Source organism: Crinia signifera, chromosome 5 (genome assembly GCF_055691185.1).
Source record: "Crinia signifera chromosome 5, ASM5569118v1, whole genome shotgun sequence".
In the NCBI taxonomy this organism is placed as follows: domain Eukaryota; kingdom Metazoa; phylum Chordata; class Amphibia; order Anura; family Myobatrachidae; genus Crinia; species Crinia signifera.
Genome location: NC_139221.1, coordinates 295,939,058 through 295,955,840, shown reverse-complemented (window position 1 = coordinate 295,955,840; position 16,783 = coordinate 295,939,058). Strand labels below are relative to the sequence as shown.

The 16,783-nt window shown below is 41.5% G+C and overlaps 1 protein-coding gene across 1 annotated transcript in view; it reads left to right on the top strand.

Moving 5' to 3' along the window:
• SLC39A12 (solute carrier family 39 member 12) overlaps positions 1-12,950 on the top strand; it is a 49,168-nt gene extending 36,218 nt beyond the window's left edge. The window contains exons 8-12 of the mRNA XM_083189328.1: positions 2,152-2,259; positions 5,072-5,150; positions 6,102-6,260; positions 7,047-7,234; positions 9,285-12,950. Coding sequence (XP_083045454.1) covers positions 2,152-2,259; positions 5,072-5,150; positions 6,102-6,260; positions 7,047-7,234; positions 9,285-9,413 — 663 coding nt within the window. The 3' untranslated portion in view covers positions 9,414-12,950. The remainder of the gene's footprint in view (positions 1-2,151; positions 2,260-5,071; positions 5,151-6,101; positions 6,261-7,046; positions 7,235-9,284) is intronic.
• The last annotated feature ends 3,833 nt before the right edge of the window (positions 12,951-16,783 follow it).

Sequence of the window (16,783 nt, the reverse complement as noted above, 5' to 3'; positions counted from 1 at the left end):
ATGGTCGGCTGCACTGCAATTCATGGCCTCAAGTCCAGGATATGGTCCTTAGGCGACTCAGTTAAGGTCGACATACATTGGGTCGACCACTGAAAGTTGACAACACATAAATATTGGTCAACATGGCTAAGGTTGACAGGGTTGGAAGGTCGACACATGCATTATGTCAACAATGGGAACGGAGGCAGTCAAAAGATCGACATAAGGTTTTCACATTTTCTTTGAGCCGACATATGCCGACAGGTATTTCATGCCTTTCCATCCACTACGGCATTGTGGGAGAATATAATAATGTGCTGAGTGCACCGAGGCGCTGTGGCCGAAGTATAGCAAGCGCAGACTAGGGGGACGCGGTACACTTAGACTGTATCCATGGCAACTATGTCGACATTCGTGACAAAAACAGTGAAAACCTCATCTCGACCTTTTGAATGTTGACCTTCCCATTGCCAACCTAAAGCTTGTGTCACCCTTCCAACCCTGTCAACATAAGCCATGTCGACCTATTTCAGATGCCCTGTGGACCTTCAGTGTTCGACCCAATGAACGTCGACCTTCGTTGAGTCAACGCTATGACCCATACCGCCAAGCCTCTGGGCTGCCCGGTATCACTGTAGAAGTGGTTGGGATCTGGGAGGCAGGACTTCCCTTCCTCTCCGAGTCCAGGAGAACATCCCGAACTCTGGAAGTCGGCAGAAAATATAACAGTGTCGCTTTAACATGGAAATGAAATGGGATAAATATTTGGCATCGGCCAAGTTACATGGTTACATACCAGTTGATTTAAATATGTTTTTGTCTACTGTTCTCGGTCTGTATAGCTTTTCATTATATCTGTTCTGACTCAACTTGAAGAACTGTGTTCAGCATAAACAACTGCACTCGCTCTGCCCAACATCACAGCAACCTGAAATTGTTTATGTATCAGGAGTAAGAATTTGTGCGTTTGATGTTTCTATTTATAGGAGACACGATAACTGTCTTCCCCTGTGGAATGTTATACCGATGGCTGGCATGCAGCGTGATCAGTGCAGGCCTATCAGTCTGCCTGCACTGTTATATGGAGCAGTATTGGATTTATTAAGGCATATGAGAGGCATACAGATGTACTGTAAGCACGCTCATCGTGTCTTTTATGTGGCCGCCTCACATGCATGTAGGGCACACAAAGTGCCAGGCTGCAACTAATGCAACATTAATGGGCAGGGTGCCAGCGAGATGCACACACAAGCTTGCATACTGGTGCACCCATGCCATGTTGGAGTTCCGATGAGCCTATACTTGAAGGGGGGTGATTCAATTGATGATATTCATATATGATATGATATTGGGGGATATTCAATTGTTTTTTTTTTTATAAAATGGCTAAACCCCACCAAATTGTTCATTGTGACCCGAAGAGTGCAATTGGATCGCATGCAACTAATAAATGGGCCTCAAAAACTGCAACATGTAATATTATACACAGAGAGTATCATTATAATGCTAATATTTTATTGACCACATTGGACGGTTCAAGGTTTATCTATTCTACATTTCCCAGTTGGCTAATCAGTAGGTTTAAGATAGATAAGAAAGCTGTCATCACATTTTTGGCCATCAATAAGTAAAACAAAGAGGAAATATAAATCAATAATGGAACAGGAAATGACGGAAACTCTGAGCCCAAACTGTCACTCCAATATCCTGCGCCGGTCTGTCCTGTGTGGCCGTATTACCCACTGACTGTGAAAGTGTCCGTATGGCACCTACATATATTTAACCATAATATTTGTAACCGACGTAGATGTTGACCGGACTATAAAATTCAAAATTGCTGAATAAATGGAAGTCCAAAATGAAAGCCCTCTCAGACTCTCATCAGTTGAACATTTTAGGTTGGTCCTTGCTCCAACAAATAGGAAGGTATAAGATGCGACACTCAGGATACAATACACTACACTACACAGTGGTTATAACAACACTTCAGCGTATTCAGTTTTTTCAACAGAAAATACACTAAAACATTGATAGAGCCACTGTGTAGCGTTTATTGTATTCTGAGGGTAGATTTTACATTACTGATATATATGACCTACCTTACTGCAGTGATTTTCTAGTTGTCCATGTTCAATGTTATATTTACACTTATTTCAATTATGTGTTGAGCAGGGTCTGTCCTTAGTGAATGGGCACCTGACGCACTCACATGACCTGTCATTGGACTCCCATTTGAACGATCAGTCAAGAAAAGCTAAATCCACTTCTACCATTCAGCTGGTAAGCCGTTTCCATAGTCAGACGCTTATGTTCACTTACAACTGTACAGAAATAAGCATTTGCTTTTTGTGCCTCTATATTTTCACTATTATTATTATTATTGTTGTTGTTGTTGTTGTTGTTGTTGTTGTTGTTGTTGTTGTTGTTATTAGTGCATCTTTAATCATTACACAGTAAATGCAGCAGTTTTGTGGGTTGCATTTAAAAAAATTGGTAGAGACGTACATGGATATGATGGGGGTTCATTTACTAAGGTGGAAGTTCTATTGAAGATGGGATCTCGCCCATAGCAACCAATCAGATTCTAACTATTATGTACTGGAAGGTGCTAAATAAATAAGAGGGAAAATCTGATTGGTTGGTATGAGCAACATGCCATCCCATCTTCAATAGAAGTCCCAATTTAGGAAATTTAGCCCAAAGAGTGCATTTACTATAAATTAAATTACAAAAGTATAGTTTTCTGACACTGTGCTTATATATATATATATATATATATATATATATATATATATATATATATATATATAGAGAGAGAGAGAGAGAGAGAGATATCTATATATATATATATATATATATATATATAGTGCGGTAGAAATTGGCGTCCCTCCGGGGAAATTTTCAAATGCTTGAATTTATTGATCAAAAAGTCGACATGAGCATGTTATTGCTGTCGACGTTTCAATGGCGTGTAGCCATTTTCCTCAGGACATAACATGCAATAAAGCTTTATTGCATGTTATGTCCTGAGGAAAATGGCTACACGCCATTGAAACGTCGACGGCAATAACATGCTCATGTCGACTTTTTGATCAATAAATTCAAGCATTTGAAAATTTCCCCGGAGGGACGCCAATTTCTACCGCACTATTACTTATCTGTGGATGGCACCCGGGGTATCTTTGCTGCATTAACAGGGAGTGCCGGCTCGCACAGCCCCATATATATATATATATATATATAGAGGGTCCAGAAGGTGGCCGGCACTCCATGCAGCAGAAAGAAAGTAGATCGGGTGCCCTCCCAGGAGAGGGGGATGAGACCCACTCCAATATATAATGACAGGCAGACGGGTGGCACTCCAGAAAAAATGACAATACTCAAACGGTCAGGTGATCCAACGTTTCAAATGTTATTACAACACCCTGATGAAAAATGTTGTAATAACATTTGAAACGTTGGATCACCTGACCGTTTGAGTATTGTCATTTTTTCTGGAGTGCCACCCGTCTGCCTGTCATTATATATATATATATATATATATATATATATGAGTAAAGAGTATGTGACGGCCACATTTAGATATTGTATGTCAGCTATGTCACATTTATTATCAGTCTCAGTAATAATCAACATTTCATACATTTTAACAATATACCTATTGTCCATGCAAAGTCACTCACTAGTTACTACCAATATCAGAATGATTGTTCTTCAGAGCCCCCAGTAAATATAGCTACTGTACATTGACTTAATAATAATAATAATAATAATAATAATAATAATAATAATATCTGAATATATTTGTTGAATTGTTTAATGCTTTTGTAATTACTTTTGTAAGTGCATAGTGTAATGCACTTTTTCCAGGTCTTTTCTTAAAGTTAGTGACCTATTATGGTGCCATTACAATAATATGGTCAAGTGTATATGTGCCCTATTATAGTACAATTGCCGCATGTAATTGTATATTTGTCTCATTATAGTGCCATTACTATAGGTGTATATGTTCCCTATTATATTGCCATTACTATAAGTGTATATGTGCCCTATTATAGTGCGGTTGCAGTATATAATTGTATATGTGCCCTATTATAGTGCCATTACTATAAGTGTATATTTTCCCTATTACATTGCCCGTGCTATAAGTGTATATGTGCCCTACTATAGTGTTGTTGCAGTATTTACTTGTACATGTGCCCTATTATAATGCCATTAATATAAGTGTATATGTGCCCTACTATAGTGCTGTTGCAGTATGTAATTGTATATGTGCCCTATTATAGTGCCATTACTATAAGTGTATATAGTATGTGCCCTATTATAGTGCTGTTGCAGTATGTAATTGTATATTTGCCCTATTATAGTGTCATTACTATAAGTGTATATAGTATGTGCCCTATTATAGTGCTGTTGCAGTATGTTATTGTATACAGTATGTGCCCTATTATAATGCCATTAATATAAGTGTATATGTGCCCTACTATAGTGCCGTTGCAGTATGTAATTTTATATGTGCCCTATTATAATGGCATTACTATAAGTGTATATGTATGTGCCCTATTATAGTGCTGTTGCAGTATGTTATTGCATATGTGCCCTATTATAGTGCCATTACTATAAGCGTATATGTGCCCTATTATAGTGCAGTTGCAGTATGTAATTGTATATGTGCCCTATTATAGTGCCACTACTATAAGTGTATTTGTACCCTATTATAGTGCCGTTGCAGTATGTAATTGTATATGTGCCCTATTATAGTGCCTTTGCAGTATGTAATTGTATATGTGCCCTATTATAGTGCCACTACTATAAATGTATATGTGCCCTATTATAGTGCCGTTGCAGTATGTAATCTTATTTGTGGGAGAGGGTAAGGGAGTACCTGTGCACAAGTTTAGCGCCTGATATTTTCATTTTTAGTGTTTACTGCAATGTTAGATCCACAATATGCAGGCAATCCTACATATAACATGTGGAGGTGCACCACAGAGAGTAAGGGTAAGTACTATAGAAAAGAGGAAAGTACTTTCCCAGCCTGTTCTCATCAAGTTTTTATTTTGTCATTTTATTTGTTCTATTCTATTTACAGAGAAGTCCTGAAGACTGTGAGCCTGCAGAGGGCGCTATACCGGATATTACACCAGTGAGTCGGAGAATAAGGAAAAAACGTAAGTGCACAGTAGGCACAAAGGGAATCCATATCCCCTTTGCCCTTATCACCTCCAGTTCTACTGCTCCTTGTTTATCACTTCCTGTTCTACTGTTCCTTCCTTATCACTTCCTGTTCTACTGTTCCTTCCTTATCACTTCCTCTTCTACTATACTATCCACAGAACGTTGGGGTAGATGTAAGAAGCAATGCTTTGGGGAGAAATATTGCTTCTTATGAGGAGTGATACCACTTCTACCCCATGAATGAATGTGGGGGATGCATGCAAATTGCAACTCTGGATTATTTTCTGCAGGGGTGGTACCCGTATTTTGCAAAAAAAAAAAAAACGCTTCTGGGAATTTTTTTTCACCTTCTGGAAGCAGGAGGGAACAAAATCTTTTTTTTTCAAAGCCGCAAGTGTCAAAGCACTTGGATCTTGGAATTTTGGCCAAATACATGTGTTTTTGCATTTGCAGCTGTGAAAACTGGTCCGTTAAAGGGATATTTTTTCCCCCTGCACCCAGAAGGTGAAAAAAATTCCAGAAGCTGTTATCGTTGATAACTTAATTGGTCCCCGGGGAACAATTACCACGACTCAATTACCACGATTCAATTGCACCATAATATACGTTATAATTATATTCACTGACGTTTTCGATGAAAACAGCCCAGGATTCCAGCTGCCGGGACGGAACGACAGTTGGAATCGCAGATTGAATACTCCCCTAACAATGGTGATGTTCTGGCTATAATGCATTTAACAATGATAAAATGTTAAATTACAGTATAATTATTGTTTTGTTTGAGAAAGGCTTGTTCTCCCTTATATTGCCTTACCCAGAACCTAGAAATAATATAAAATCATTGCTAAGTATAATATCATGAACTGACTAATGCTAAAAAAGATAAACAATACATACAGTACTGTAATATCAATGTAAAAATATGTGCTGTTACTATTTTCTAGATAAAGGAATAACCTTGTTAGCCATAATGATCTTAGTGGGAGACAGCCTACATAACTTTGCTGATGGGATGGTAATTGGTTCTGCGTTCTCATCTTCAACTGAAACTGGTGTAGCAACGACTGTAGCCATTCTGTGCCATGAGATCCCCCATGAAATGGGTATGTATGGTAACTCAGGAGAATATATCTCACGTTCTAATGAAATGTATATCTTGCAGGACTCATCAGTTTTTAGCCTTGAAATAGCCTGTTAGATAAGCGAAACACATGTCGGTCAGCCAGAGCCTGTGTAAATGCCAGCATAGCATAGAAAATTATATAGATGATTTAAAAATGCAGTTAATGTGATGGGGGATGTGATATGAGACCTACTAGAGTTTACTGTCAGTCCAGGCAAAAACTCCTGCAAAGGGGGAGAGTAAAAACCTAAACATAGCCATTAGCATATGTAAAATAAGGCTGTATACAAAAACATAACAGCAAGTAAACAATACTACTACTGCAAGTGACAGTAACTTAAGGTGTAATCTAATATATGATAAAGTACCTATATTACAAAAAATCGGAAAATATAAAAAATATTAACTTAATAATAAGGGGATAAATAAGAGGTACACACATAAAAACTGTACCATGCCCTATTTTTATTATTTTTCTCAGATCATTAATTCAGCATTTTCAAACGAAACAACCAAAATAAAAATAAAGGTAAAATAAGAAATACCAAAATACTGTCCTATATCTTGCTGGTGTGGTTTCGTTAAGACTAATAAAATTCAGTATTCACAAAAATCAGCAACACATGCATTCAACTAGGCTATGATATATCAAATTACTTATAAATGCATGGAAAGTGTTACGTTTATTGATGCTAAAAAAATATTTAGTGTCCATGTGTAAACATACTGTATATATTTCATATACTGTATATATTTCATCTCCTAGGAGATTTTGCAGTGCTTTTGAACACTGGACTTACAGCAAAAATTGCCTTTTTGATGAACTTTATAAGTGCTTTAACAGCCTTTGCGGGTCTCTACATTGGCCTTTCGGTGTCCAGCAATCCTGATGTACAGATCTGGATATTTGCTATCACGGCAGGAATGTTTCTATATCTGTCACTAGTAGAAATGGTGAGTGACTCTGATAAGCACACGTGTTACTGTATATGCAAATATTATTGCTCTTGCTGCAATCACTGGCGAATCTAGAAATATGGCAATGGGTGGTCCCAGAATCAACTACTCATGTAGGTAGGACCCTGGCGAAAAAGGGGGTGTGGCATCACACAAAGGGGACATTGAATTACACATTATACCACACACCGTAATGCACATTACACCACACACCGTAAAACACATTTAAGCAAACTCCATAATACCCATTACACATAAAGCCACATGCCATAATGCCAATTACACATAAGGCCACACACCGTAATGCCCATTACACATTGTGCTACACACCATAGTACCCGTTACACATTGTGCTACACACGTAATGCTCGTTACACATTATGCCAGACACCATGATGCCCGTCACACATTATACCACATACCATGATGCCCATTATACACTATGCCACACGCCATGATGCCCATCACACATACCCCACACCGTGATGCCCATCACACATTATAACACACACCATGATGCCCATTACAGTATATACTGTATTTAATATATTAATGCCTCTTACCTACAGTACATGCTTATTGCTAGGGGGTTCTTGCTTGATGCCAGGACTTCATATTCTTTGGGGGAATCAGGCTCGTTGCCAAGGGGGAATACATGCTTGTTGCCAAGGGGGAGTTAAATACTTATTGCCAAGAGGGAGTTAAATACTTGTTTCCAAGGGGAATGAAATTGCTCGTTGCCAAGGGGGAATGAATTGCTTGCTGCCAAGGGGGAGGGAATTGCTCTCTGCCAAGGGGAATGGAATTGCTCGTTGTCAAGGGGGAGCGAGACCAACAGCCGCCGGCCGCACACAATTTAAAGCAATGACAGCCGGGCAGAAAGAGCTTTGCGCGTCCCGGCTGTATAGTCAAAGCAGGTTTGCCGCTATTTTCAACTCTCCCGCTGGACCGTGAGCCAATAGGAGCTTGTGGTCCAGCAGCCAATCAGGAAGCACCAATCCTGATTGGCTGCTGGACCGCAAGCTCCTATTGGCTCATGGTCCAGCAGGAGAGTTGAAAATAGCAGTGGACCTGCTATGACTTTGAGTATACGGCCAGCTCACAGCTCTCTCTGACCAGTTGTCAGTGCTTTAAATTGCTTAATGGTCGGGACAGCTGGCGCTCTACTAGGTGGTCTGGTGCACCCCCGGACTATCCCTTAGATTTGCCTATGGTTGCAATGACTTACTATACACAGGTCTTATGGCTAATTAAACTATGTAAAATGCAGACTTGGATTTAGCCAGCCGGGATTGGTCGACAGTCATTAGGTCGACACCGGTGGGTCAACATACAACTAGGTCAACAGGTGTCTAGGTCGACACGGGACATGGTCGACAGGTGTCTAGATCGAGACATGTGTTAGGTCAACATGGGTTAGGTCGACAGTCAAAAGGTCGACATGGGTTTTTTCACAGTTTTCATCCACTAGGGCATGGTGGGAGAATAAAATATTGTGCGCAGCAAGGCACCGTGCCCAAAGCATGGCGAGCCATGCGAGGGGACGCGGTGCAATTAATATTGTGTCCATGTCGACTGTGTCAACATTCGGATAAAAAAACAGTGAAAAACCCCATGTTGACCTTTTGACTGTTGACCTAACCCATGTCGACCTAACGCATGTGTCGACATAGACACTTTTCGACCTTACCCTATGTCGACCTAGACAACTGTCGACATTGTGCCATGTCGACCTAAACACCTATCGACATTGGGCCATGTCGACCCAATGGTGTCGACCATCATTTATTCGACCCAATGATCCCAACCCATTGGTATATCGCTTCTGTGTACAGGTGACCTAGTGACCCAGGTGTGATGTCTGGCCATACATAACTAGCAGCCAAATGGTGTTTGTATGCTGACCGAATCGCTCTCTGGGCTGGCCCGTGGGTACCTTACTGTAGCATCATTTACCATGTACTTAATATTTAAATAACAACATTGTGTAACTCTGCATGTTTCTAACTGTAAGCAGGTGACTCACATCTATCTCATTAATTTTTAGCTTCCAGAAATGACTCATATTCAGACGCAAAGACCCTGGCTGATGTTCTTCCTGCAGAATCTCGGACTGCTCCTTGGATGGCTCTGCCTGTTGCTACTAGCAATTTATGAACATAAAATTAAACTATAACATGTATATATATAACATCTGCTGCTATTCTGAACAGAATGCATTTCATTCAGCAAGGTGTCTAACCAAAACTTTGTGGGCCCCAGAGCAACATTACAAAAGCCCCTCTGTCACAATGCTTCTAGACAGAGAGACACCCTTGCCTGCAGTGGTTGCATATATTATGCCCCATAGTAGTGCACTAGTTCATTTTATACCCCATACTAGTTATGGCCCTAGTTCATTTCATCCCCATAGTAGTGTACTAATTCATTTTGTGAACCCTGGTAGAGCCCTAGTTCATTTTATGACCCATAGTAGTGTCCCCCGTTCATTTTAGGTAACATTACAGTACCCATGAGTTAATATTATGCTACAGACCAGTGTTTCTCACCACAGTACAGTGCCGCTCACTTCATATTAAGCTACGTAAATTCATATTATACCACCGTTCATTTTATGCCACGTTACCGTAACCCCGGTTCAGATTATGCCAAATGGGCCTGATTTAGGAATGAACACTAATGCTGCTGAATTACGGTTTGCTCCACAATGCAGTTGCTTATATCGGGAAGTAAAGCTTCTACCCAAAAAAATGAAAAGAGACGCCAACCAGAGAGACTGTAACCCATTTGTGTATATGCATAGGCAGCCTATATGCAAGAACGGGAGACAAAGGGGGATATTCAATCCTGGGCGATATTTCCGATAGTGGAAATAGTGCCCGCCGCCTATTCAATGCTGCTGTTACCGACGGCTTTGAAGGCGGATCTCGACAAAACAGTCCCGACTTTCAAGCCAGTTGGATCTGTTTTGTCGGAAATGGCCGTGGATTGTCCAATTCACAGCCGTATATATTGACAATCCGCAGCCGTTTTTTTCTGTATGTTCCCTTTTGGTCACTTGACAGGTGGAACATTGAATTCCGCCTGTCGAGAAACTGTCGAGCCGGGCGAAAATGGGCCAGATTTCTGACGGTCTGACAGTCGGAATCCAGGATTGATAGGATGGTGGAGCAGATCTATGGCTATGCAGCAGTAGCAAAGCAAGCCCCATGTTTTTGTACACTAGGTCTCGCTGCTGACGTAAGAAACATGCCACAAAAATGTCCCCATATTATCACCCCCACAAACAGTCACTTCCTGTTAATCACTTTGCGGAGACATCCTTATTATGTGCGGGTACGCAGCGGCACCTTGACACATGAGCAATGCGAATGCAGTGCATGTGCAGTATAACAATAATTGCTCAGTTCCATGGAACAGCGGCTTTGCGCCCATCTCTGAATCAGACCTACATTACAGGGTCCTTCAGATCATATTTTGCTAGGTTATAATGACCCCAGTTCAGATTAAACAACATTACAGTGCCTCCAAATTAGGCTATATCACCATACAGTGCCTCCAAATCAGATTATTGCCCATGACAGTGCCTCCAGGTCAGATTATACCACCATACAGTGCCTCCAAATCAGATTATTGCCCATGATAGTGCCTCCAGGTCAGATTATACCACCATACAGTGCCTCCAAATCAGATTATACCACCATACAGTGCCTCCAAATCAGATTATACCACCATACAGTGCCTCCAAATCAGATTATACAACCATACAGTGCCTCCAAATCAGATTATACCACCATACAGTGCCTCCAAATCAGATTATACCACCGTACGGTGCCTCCATATTAGATAATACAACAATACAGTGGCTCTAAATCAGGCTATACCACAATACAGTGTCTCCACATTAGATTATACCACCATACAGTGCCTCCAGATCAGATTATACCACCATACAGTGCCTCCAGATCAGATTAGGCCACATTGCAATGAGCCCATTTCAAATGGTGCCACACTATAGTGCCTCCAGTTCATACAAAGTAACATTACAGTGCCCATCAGTTTGTATTAAGCCACATTACAGTACGCCTTGTATATTATAGTATATACTACAACCCCCTTTTCCAAAATAACATCAACTAAAAAGTCACTCTCTTACTATTTTACCATCCACTATACACCAGTAACTAGAAATGGAATATAACCCAACTAGGCAGTCTTAGAAGTCTAATAAGGCATTGATATCTTCTTATCCCACCTTATTTGCAGATGGCAATACTTCAAGCGCCCCGTCCCTATTGGTAGATTTTGAAATTGACACAGCAGCACCATGTCTGCAAGGGCTCAACTGTAGTCTACTGTGAGTGAGGCTGCGGGGACCAACCAGCTCTTATCTTCCTAGTGAAGGAATTGTCACTTTGAGGAGAGCTCAATCCCATCTCTGGGTTGGAGAAACAGTATTGTTGAACGTTTGAAATATTGAAGAACGTTTGAGTTGGCTTCGAATGATTTTGGTCCCGTGAAACTGGGCTGTTTGGTTCCAGAGAAATCTGCCCTCAAAGAAAATAAACAGTCATGAAATTACATTTAAGAAATTAAAAAAAACGGTTTAACCTCAATATCCCTGGAACCAATTAACCCATATGGATCCAGCCTGGTATCAGATTGAAGGCTAAGCGATTTGGGTTCGACTGAGATCAACCTCGAGCTTCAGTGATGCCGAAGGGGGAACTGGCAGCCGTTGAACTGGGTGGGGGTCCGAATTAGCGGGTCCCATGTTATCCTATAGAAAAAAAGTTCCAGCTTTGTATCTCCGGTTCCCAGGGGGCTAGAAACACGGGGCTGGGCTCGTTGGAAAGCCCCATCCCTCAGCTACAAAATGGGCTTATGGGTGGTCCAGTGACCCCCGGACCAGCCCCTAGATTCGCCTATGCTCTCCACATGTTTCCATACAGTGACTGGTTGTCAGCCGCCTGATTAGTGTATAAGTCCTGGCTGCTATGATTGTGATTTACTGTACATCAGCAGCTGGGCATCAATCATGAGGCTCTGGGTAGCTGCCCAGTGTGCCCATATCTTAAAATGGCCACATCACTGCCCACCTTGCTCACTGCACAAAGGATGGAAGCCTTCGCTCTGAGAGTGCCAGGCTCAGTGATGAGCTCAGCTGTGCCTGTCAGAGTGAGGGGGAGACCGCCACTTATATTAGCGCTGACATTTTGCTCTTTTCATGGTGGGCAACAGGCTGGTCCCAATTGCTTAGCACTGCAGTCATTACATTGTGACCTGGATCTGGTGGCGAATAAGCCCCCCAGACCCCTATCTATGGCACCCACTGGTATATGGTTCTAGTAGCTTTGTACTATGTTCTGACTGTGTTAAAAGTAAATGATCAAATATTTAGTATACAATTTTTATCACTAGATTTGTACAAATAGGCAGAGAAATCAGCGAAATAAAACTAAGTGAATAAGTTATTCTATTTTTCTGTATTTGCAATGTAATATAACGTTTAATAAAAAAAATTACAGGATTTTACAAATGGTAGCACAATCTCAAATGTTCCAAATATCTATCTATCTATCTATCTATCTATCTATCTATCTATCTACCTATCTATCTATCCTGTGTGTATTCAGTAGCATACAGGCATCTTTACATTGTCTACAGAGCGATGTGGGGTGGTAGACAATAGTATGGCATACTGCCACTTTGTGCACTGGGCCCGGGTCAACACAAAGTAGTAAGCGGAGTCTGGGTTATGCATTTCAGGTTCCTTCAGGTAGTGACTGCCAGGCAGTGGCCACCAGCGATCCCAAAGTTGTGAGGGATAACTATACCTTCTTCATGGTAGCCCAAGCCTGGCTGATCTCAACTGTAGGTACCCGACCCAACCCAATGAAGGAAGGGAAGGGGAAGGGGAGTCTAGCGTCTGCCACTGACTGTCCAGCAAACCTGAGGAGAGTGGCCATACCTCGTTGCCTCTAGCCAGAGCACAGCCTCAGACAGACAGCTCTAAAGGCATATGGCAAATCAATCCTCTCATCTGAAGCCACATCTGTGAGTGCACACAGGTCAGTGCCAGTCACACATACATTGCCTTACCCACAGTGCCACCACCTCTGGCAGCGCTATACTATATCCTGCACTGCCCTAATGTGTGAGGGTCACCCAGGGTTCAGGCGGATAGAGGTTATAAATGGGGCAGACAAAGGCCAGCTGTACAATGTACAACCACTGGCAGTACATCAAGAGAGAAGTGACGCCGAAGGCAACGGGACATGCTGAGCGAGACCCATGTCGGATACTCACACAGTACTGCAGCAAGGGTCCTATATGTCTATGTGGGTTAATGCCAGTGCCCTCCAAATCATCGCCCCAGTGGCGGGTTTTAGTACATTTGGAAATGGGGTAAAAACCCACCCAAAGAATGAAAGAGAAGGAGATCTATATGACTGATAAACGGAAGGAGGAAGTCAGAGATACATAGAGTGAGAAAGGGAGGGGAGGAGAGGAGTGTGGCTAATAGAGGGAAGGTGGGAGTAAGCGGTACATGGGGCGAAAGAGGGAGGGGAAGAGATGTATGGCGTAACAATGGGTCCGCAGACCCTGCTGCGGCTTGGGGGAGCCAGCACTGGTCTTTTTTTCCTTTTTTTCTTTATTTTTTCTTTTTTAAATTATTTTATTTATTTAACTCTTTTCCTTTCATTCTTCTTTCTTTCTGTTTCTAGTGCTTTAATTGCTTGACTTTTTATTTAGCTTTTTCTTTCTTTTTATCTTAATTTTTTCCCTTCCTTTTCTTTGTTTTTTTTCTTGTTTCTTCTTTGTTTTTATTTTACTTTTTATCTCTCTTCCTTTCATTTTCTTTTTTCATTGTTTCTTTGTTTCATTTTCTTTATTTCTTTTTTTCTCATTGTTTCTTTCTATCTACAGTAGCTCTATTTCTGTCTTTTTCTTTCTCTTTCTTTCTCTTTTTATGTCTTTGTTTCGTTCTCTTTTTCTCCTTTTCTCACTTTCTTTCCCTCTGTCTTTCTCTCTTTGTTTCGTTTTACCACTAGTCCTTCTGTTTTCTTTCTTTTTGTCTTTCTTCCAATTATTTATTTTGCCTCATTATCTCTCTCTCTCTCTCTCTCTCTCTCTCTCTCTCTTTCTTTCTTTCTCTATCTCTCTTGGGGCCCATTTAACAATGATCCCATTTACAATGCAAAAATGGGTGCTAATATAGTGCCCAGATCACATTGTATAATGTGATTATGTTGAGTGAATGTATTCCTGTATGGATAAAGGCTCTGAATGCAGCCCGTCCATGCAATGTAATATGAGGGCATCTGATGCTTCTGTGTATATGTAGTCATTGAGTCATTGCGACCGCCATGCACAAGGACCATTTCTGGTAGAGGCTTCCTGGGGAACCGTGACTGAACTACATCCCACGATCTGTAGCCAATAGACATGGACTACAGACTATGAAATTTATTAATACAGGAATACTTCGGATTGCTGATATTGGTAAATCAGGCAGCATTGCGCCCCCTATTGGGGATGGAGCTCCCAGCAGCAATGGGAATATTTCAGCAGGTATCAGTGATACCTTCGGCGAAACCCTTGTTCTAACATTTTGGGGATACCTTATATTTTCAGATAGCCCCAAAAAACTGGTGTTTTTTGGGGACAAAGACAAAGTGTTTGATAAATGGTCACCTTTCTCTACTTATTTCTTTCTCTCTTTCTTTCCCTTGCTTCTCTCTCTCTCTCTCTCTCTCTATCTCTTTCTTGCTTTGGGGCCCATTTAACAATGATTGCATTTATAATGCAATACTGGATCCTAATATTGTACTCAGATCGAATTGCATAATGCGATTATGGGCCTGATTCGCCTGGCTGCGTATGTTTACAGCCTAGCGAATAGATAAACACCACCCACCACCCGACTGAAGGCCCCCCTGCTGCGTGAATAGGATGTGTACGCTTACACATTCCCTCACATGCGGCTGCACAGGTGAAAAATCATTTGATGGTTGCCAACCATCGGAAAAAAAATCCGCATTTGCAAATAAAACTCAGTCTAAACTGCGAAGGCCGAAAAGGCATGGGGGCGCTGATGTCATGTGATATCAGCCACCCACCCCGAGTAGGCATCGACCCACCTGAATTCCCAGGGGAACACCCAGCATTTTTATGGGAACGCCCATAAAACGCTGGGAGTTCCCATGCCCCAGCCCCCTGCCCGTGTGAACACCTCGGCGATTGTGATACTCGCAGAAGGTGTTCGCAGAGGGGCTGCACATGCGCACATTCACCCCTGCGCATGTGCAGACCCTCACAATCGGAAACGGGGCTGAAGTCAACCCCGTTCTATTGAACCTGAATCAGGACCAAGGTTGGGTGAATGTATTACCTAGAACCCACAAGGATAAAGGCTTGAAAGTAGCCCATCCATGCAATGTTCCTCCAAGGCTTCTGCTTCTGTGTACACACAGTCATTGAGACCACCATGCATAGGAGCCACGTCAGATGGAGGGTTCCTGGGGAACTCTGCCATACAGTGGCGTAAGTTCATCCCAGTTGCCCAGAGGCAAGGTAAGTACTGGTGCCCCCCACCAAGCAGCTCATTCAGTAAGGTGTCTGTCTCCAGTAAGGTCATGGGATCTAATACAGGGTGGGACACTTGCAAAAATGATGTTAGAAGGGGGAGTAAGCCACATTAGCAATATCAACTGCTTTCAATTAACTGATTCAAACTCAAAGGAAGGAGAGGTGCCCCCTTGGGAGCAGGAGCCCGGCGGCAGATGACTCCATTGCCTCCCAGAGTTCTGCCTCTGCTGCCATAACTACATCTCGCAATCTGTGGATCATAGGCGGGGACCAATATAGGGAATAATTAGCATTCCTGATATTAGTAAATTAGGCAGCATTGTATCCCCCATAGAAACCTATGAAGGATACAGCTGCCAGCAGCAATGGAGGGGTTTCAGCAGGTATCTGAGAAACCAGCTGTTAACCCCTTCTTCTTACATTTAGAGATACCTTATATTTGCATATAGCCCCTGAAAGCTGATGTTTTCAGGGACATAGATGAAAATATTGATTGATAAATGGGAACCTTTCTCTCTTTCATTCTTTCTTTCTTTTCTTTCTTTTTATTTCAATTTGAATTTTCTTTCCTTTTCTTTTTTTTTTCTCTTATACTGTACATGTCTTTCTCTATAGCTATGTACACACACTTCAGCCCTGTACACACGCTTAGATTTGCTTTAGATTTGATGTTAGATTCGATTTTCTATTAGATCTGGCATTAGATCATCCCATTCGATTTGGCATTAGATCTTTTGCATTCGATTCGATTTCACAATGTACTCATTCGATTTACTGGATCAAATTTGAGATTTCCTTGGCTGCACAGTAGATTTTTCTATTCGATTTTGAGAAAACTGGAGCGCGCATCGAATCGAATGCAGATCAAAAGTGCCCTAAAAAACATTCGATGTGGATTCGATTTTGCTTCTATAAGCAAATTCGAATCAAAAACAGGGAAAAATCTAAGCGTGT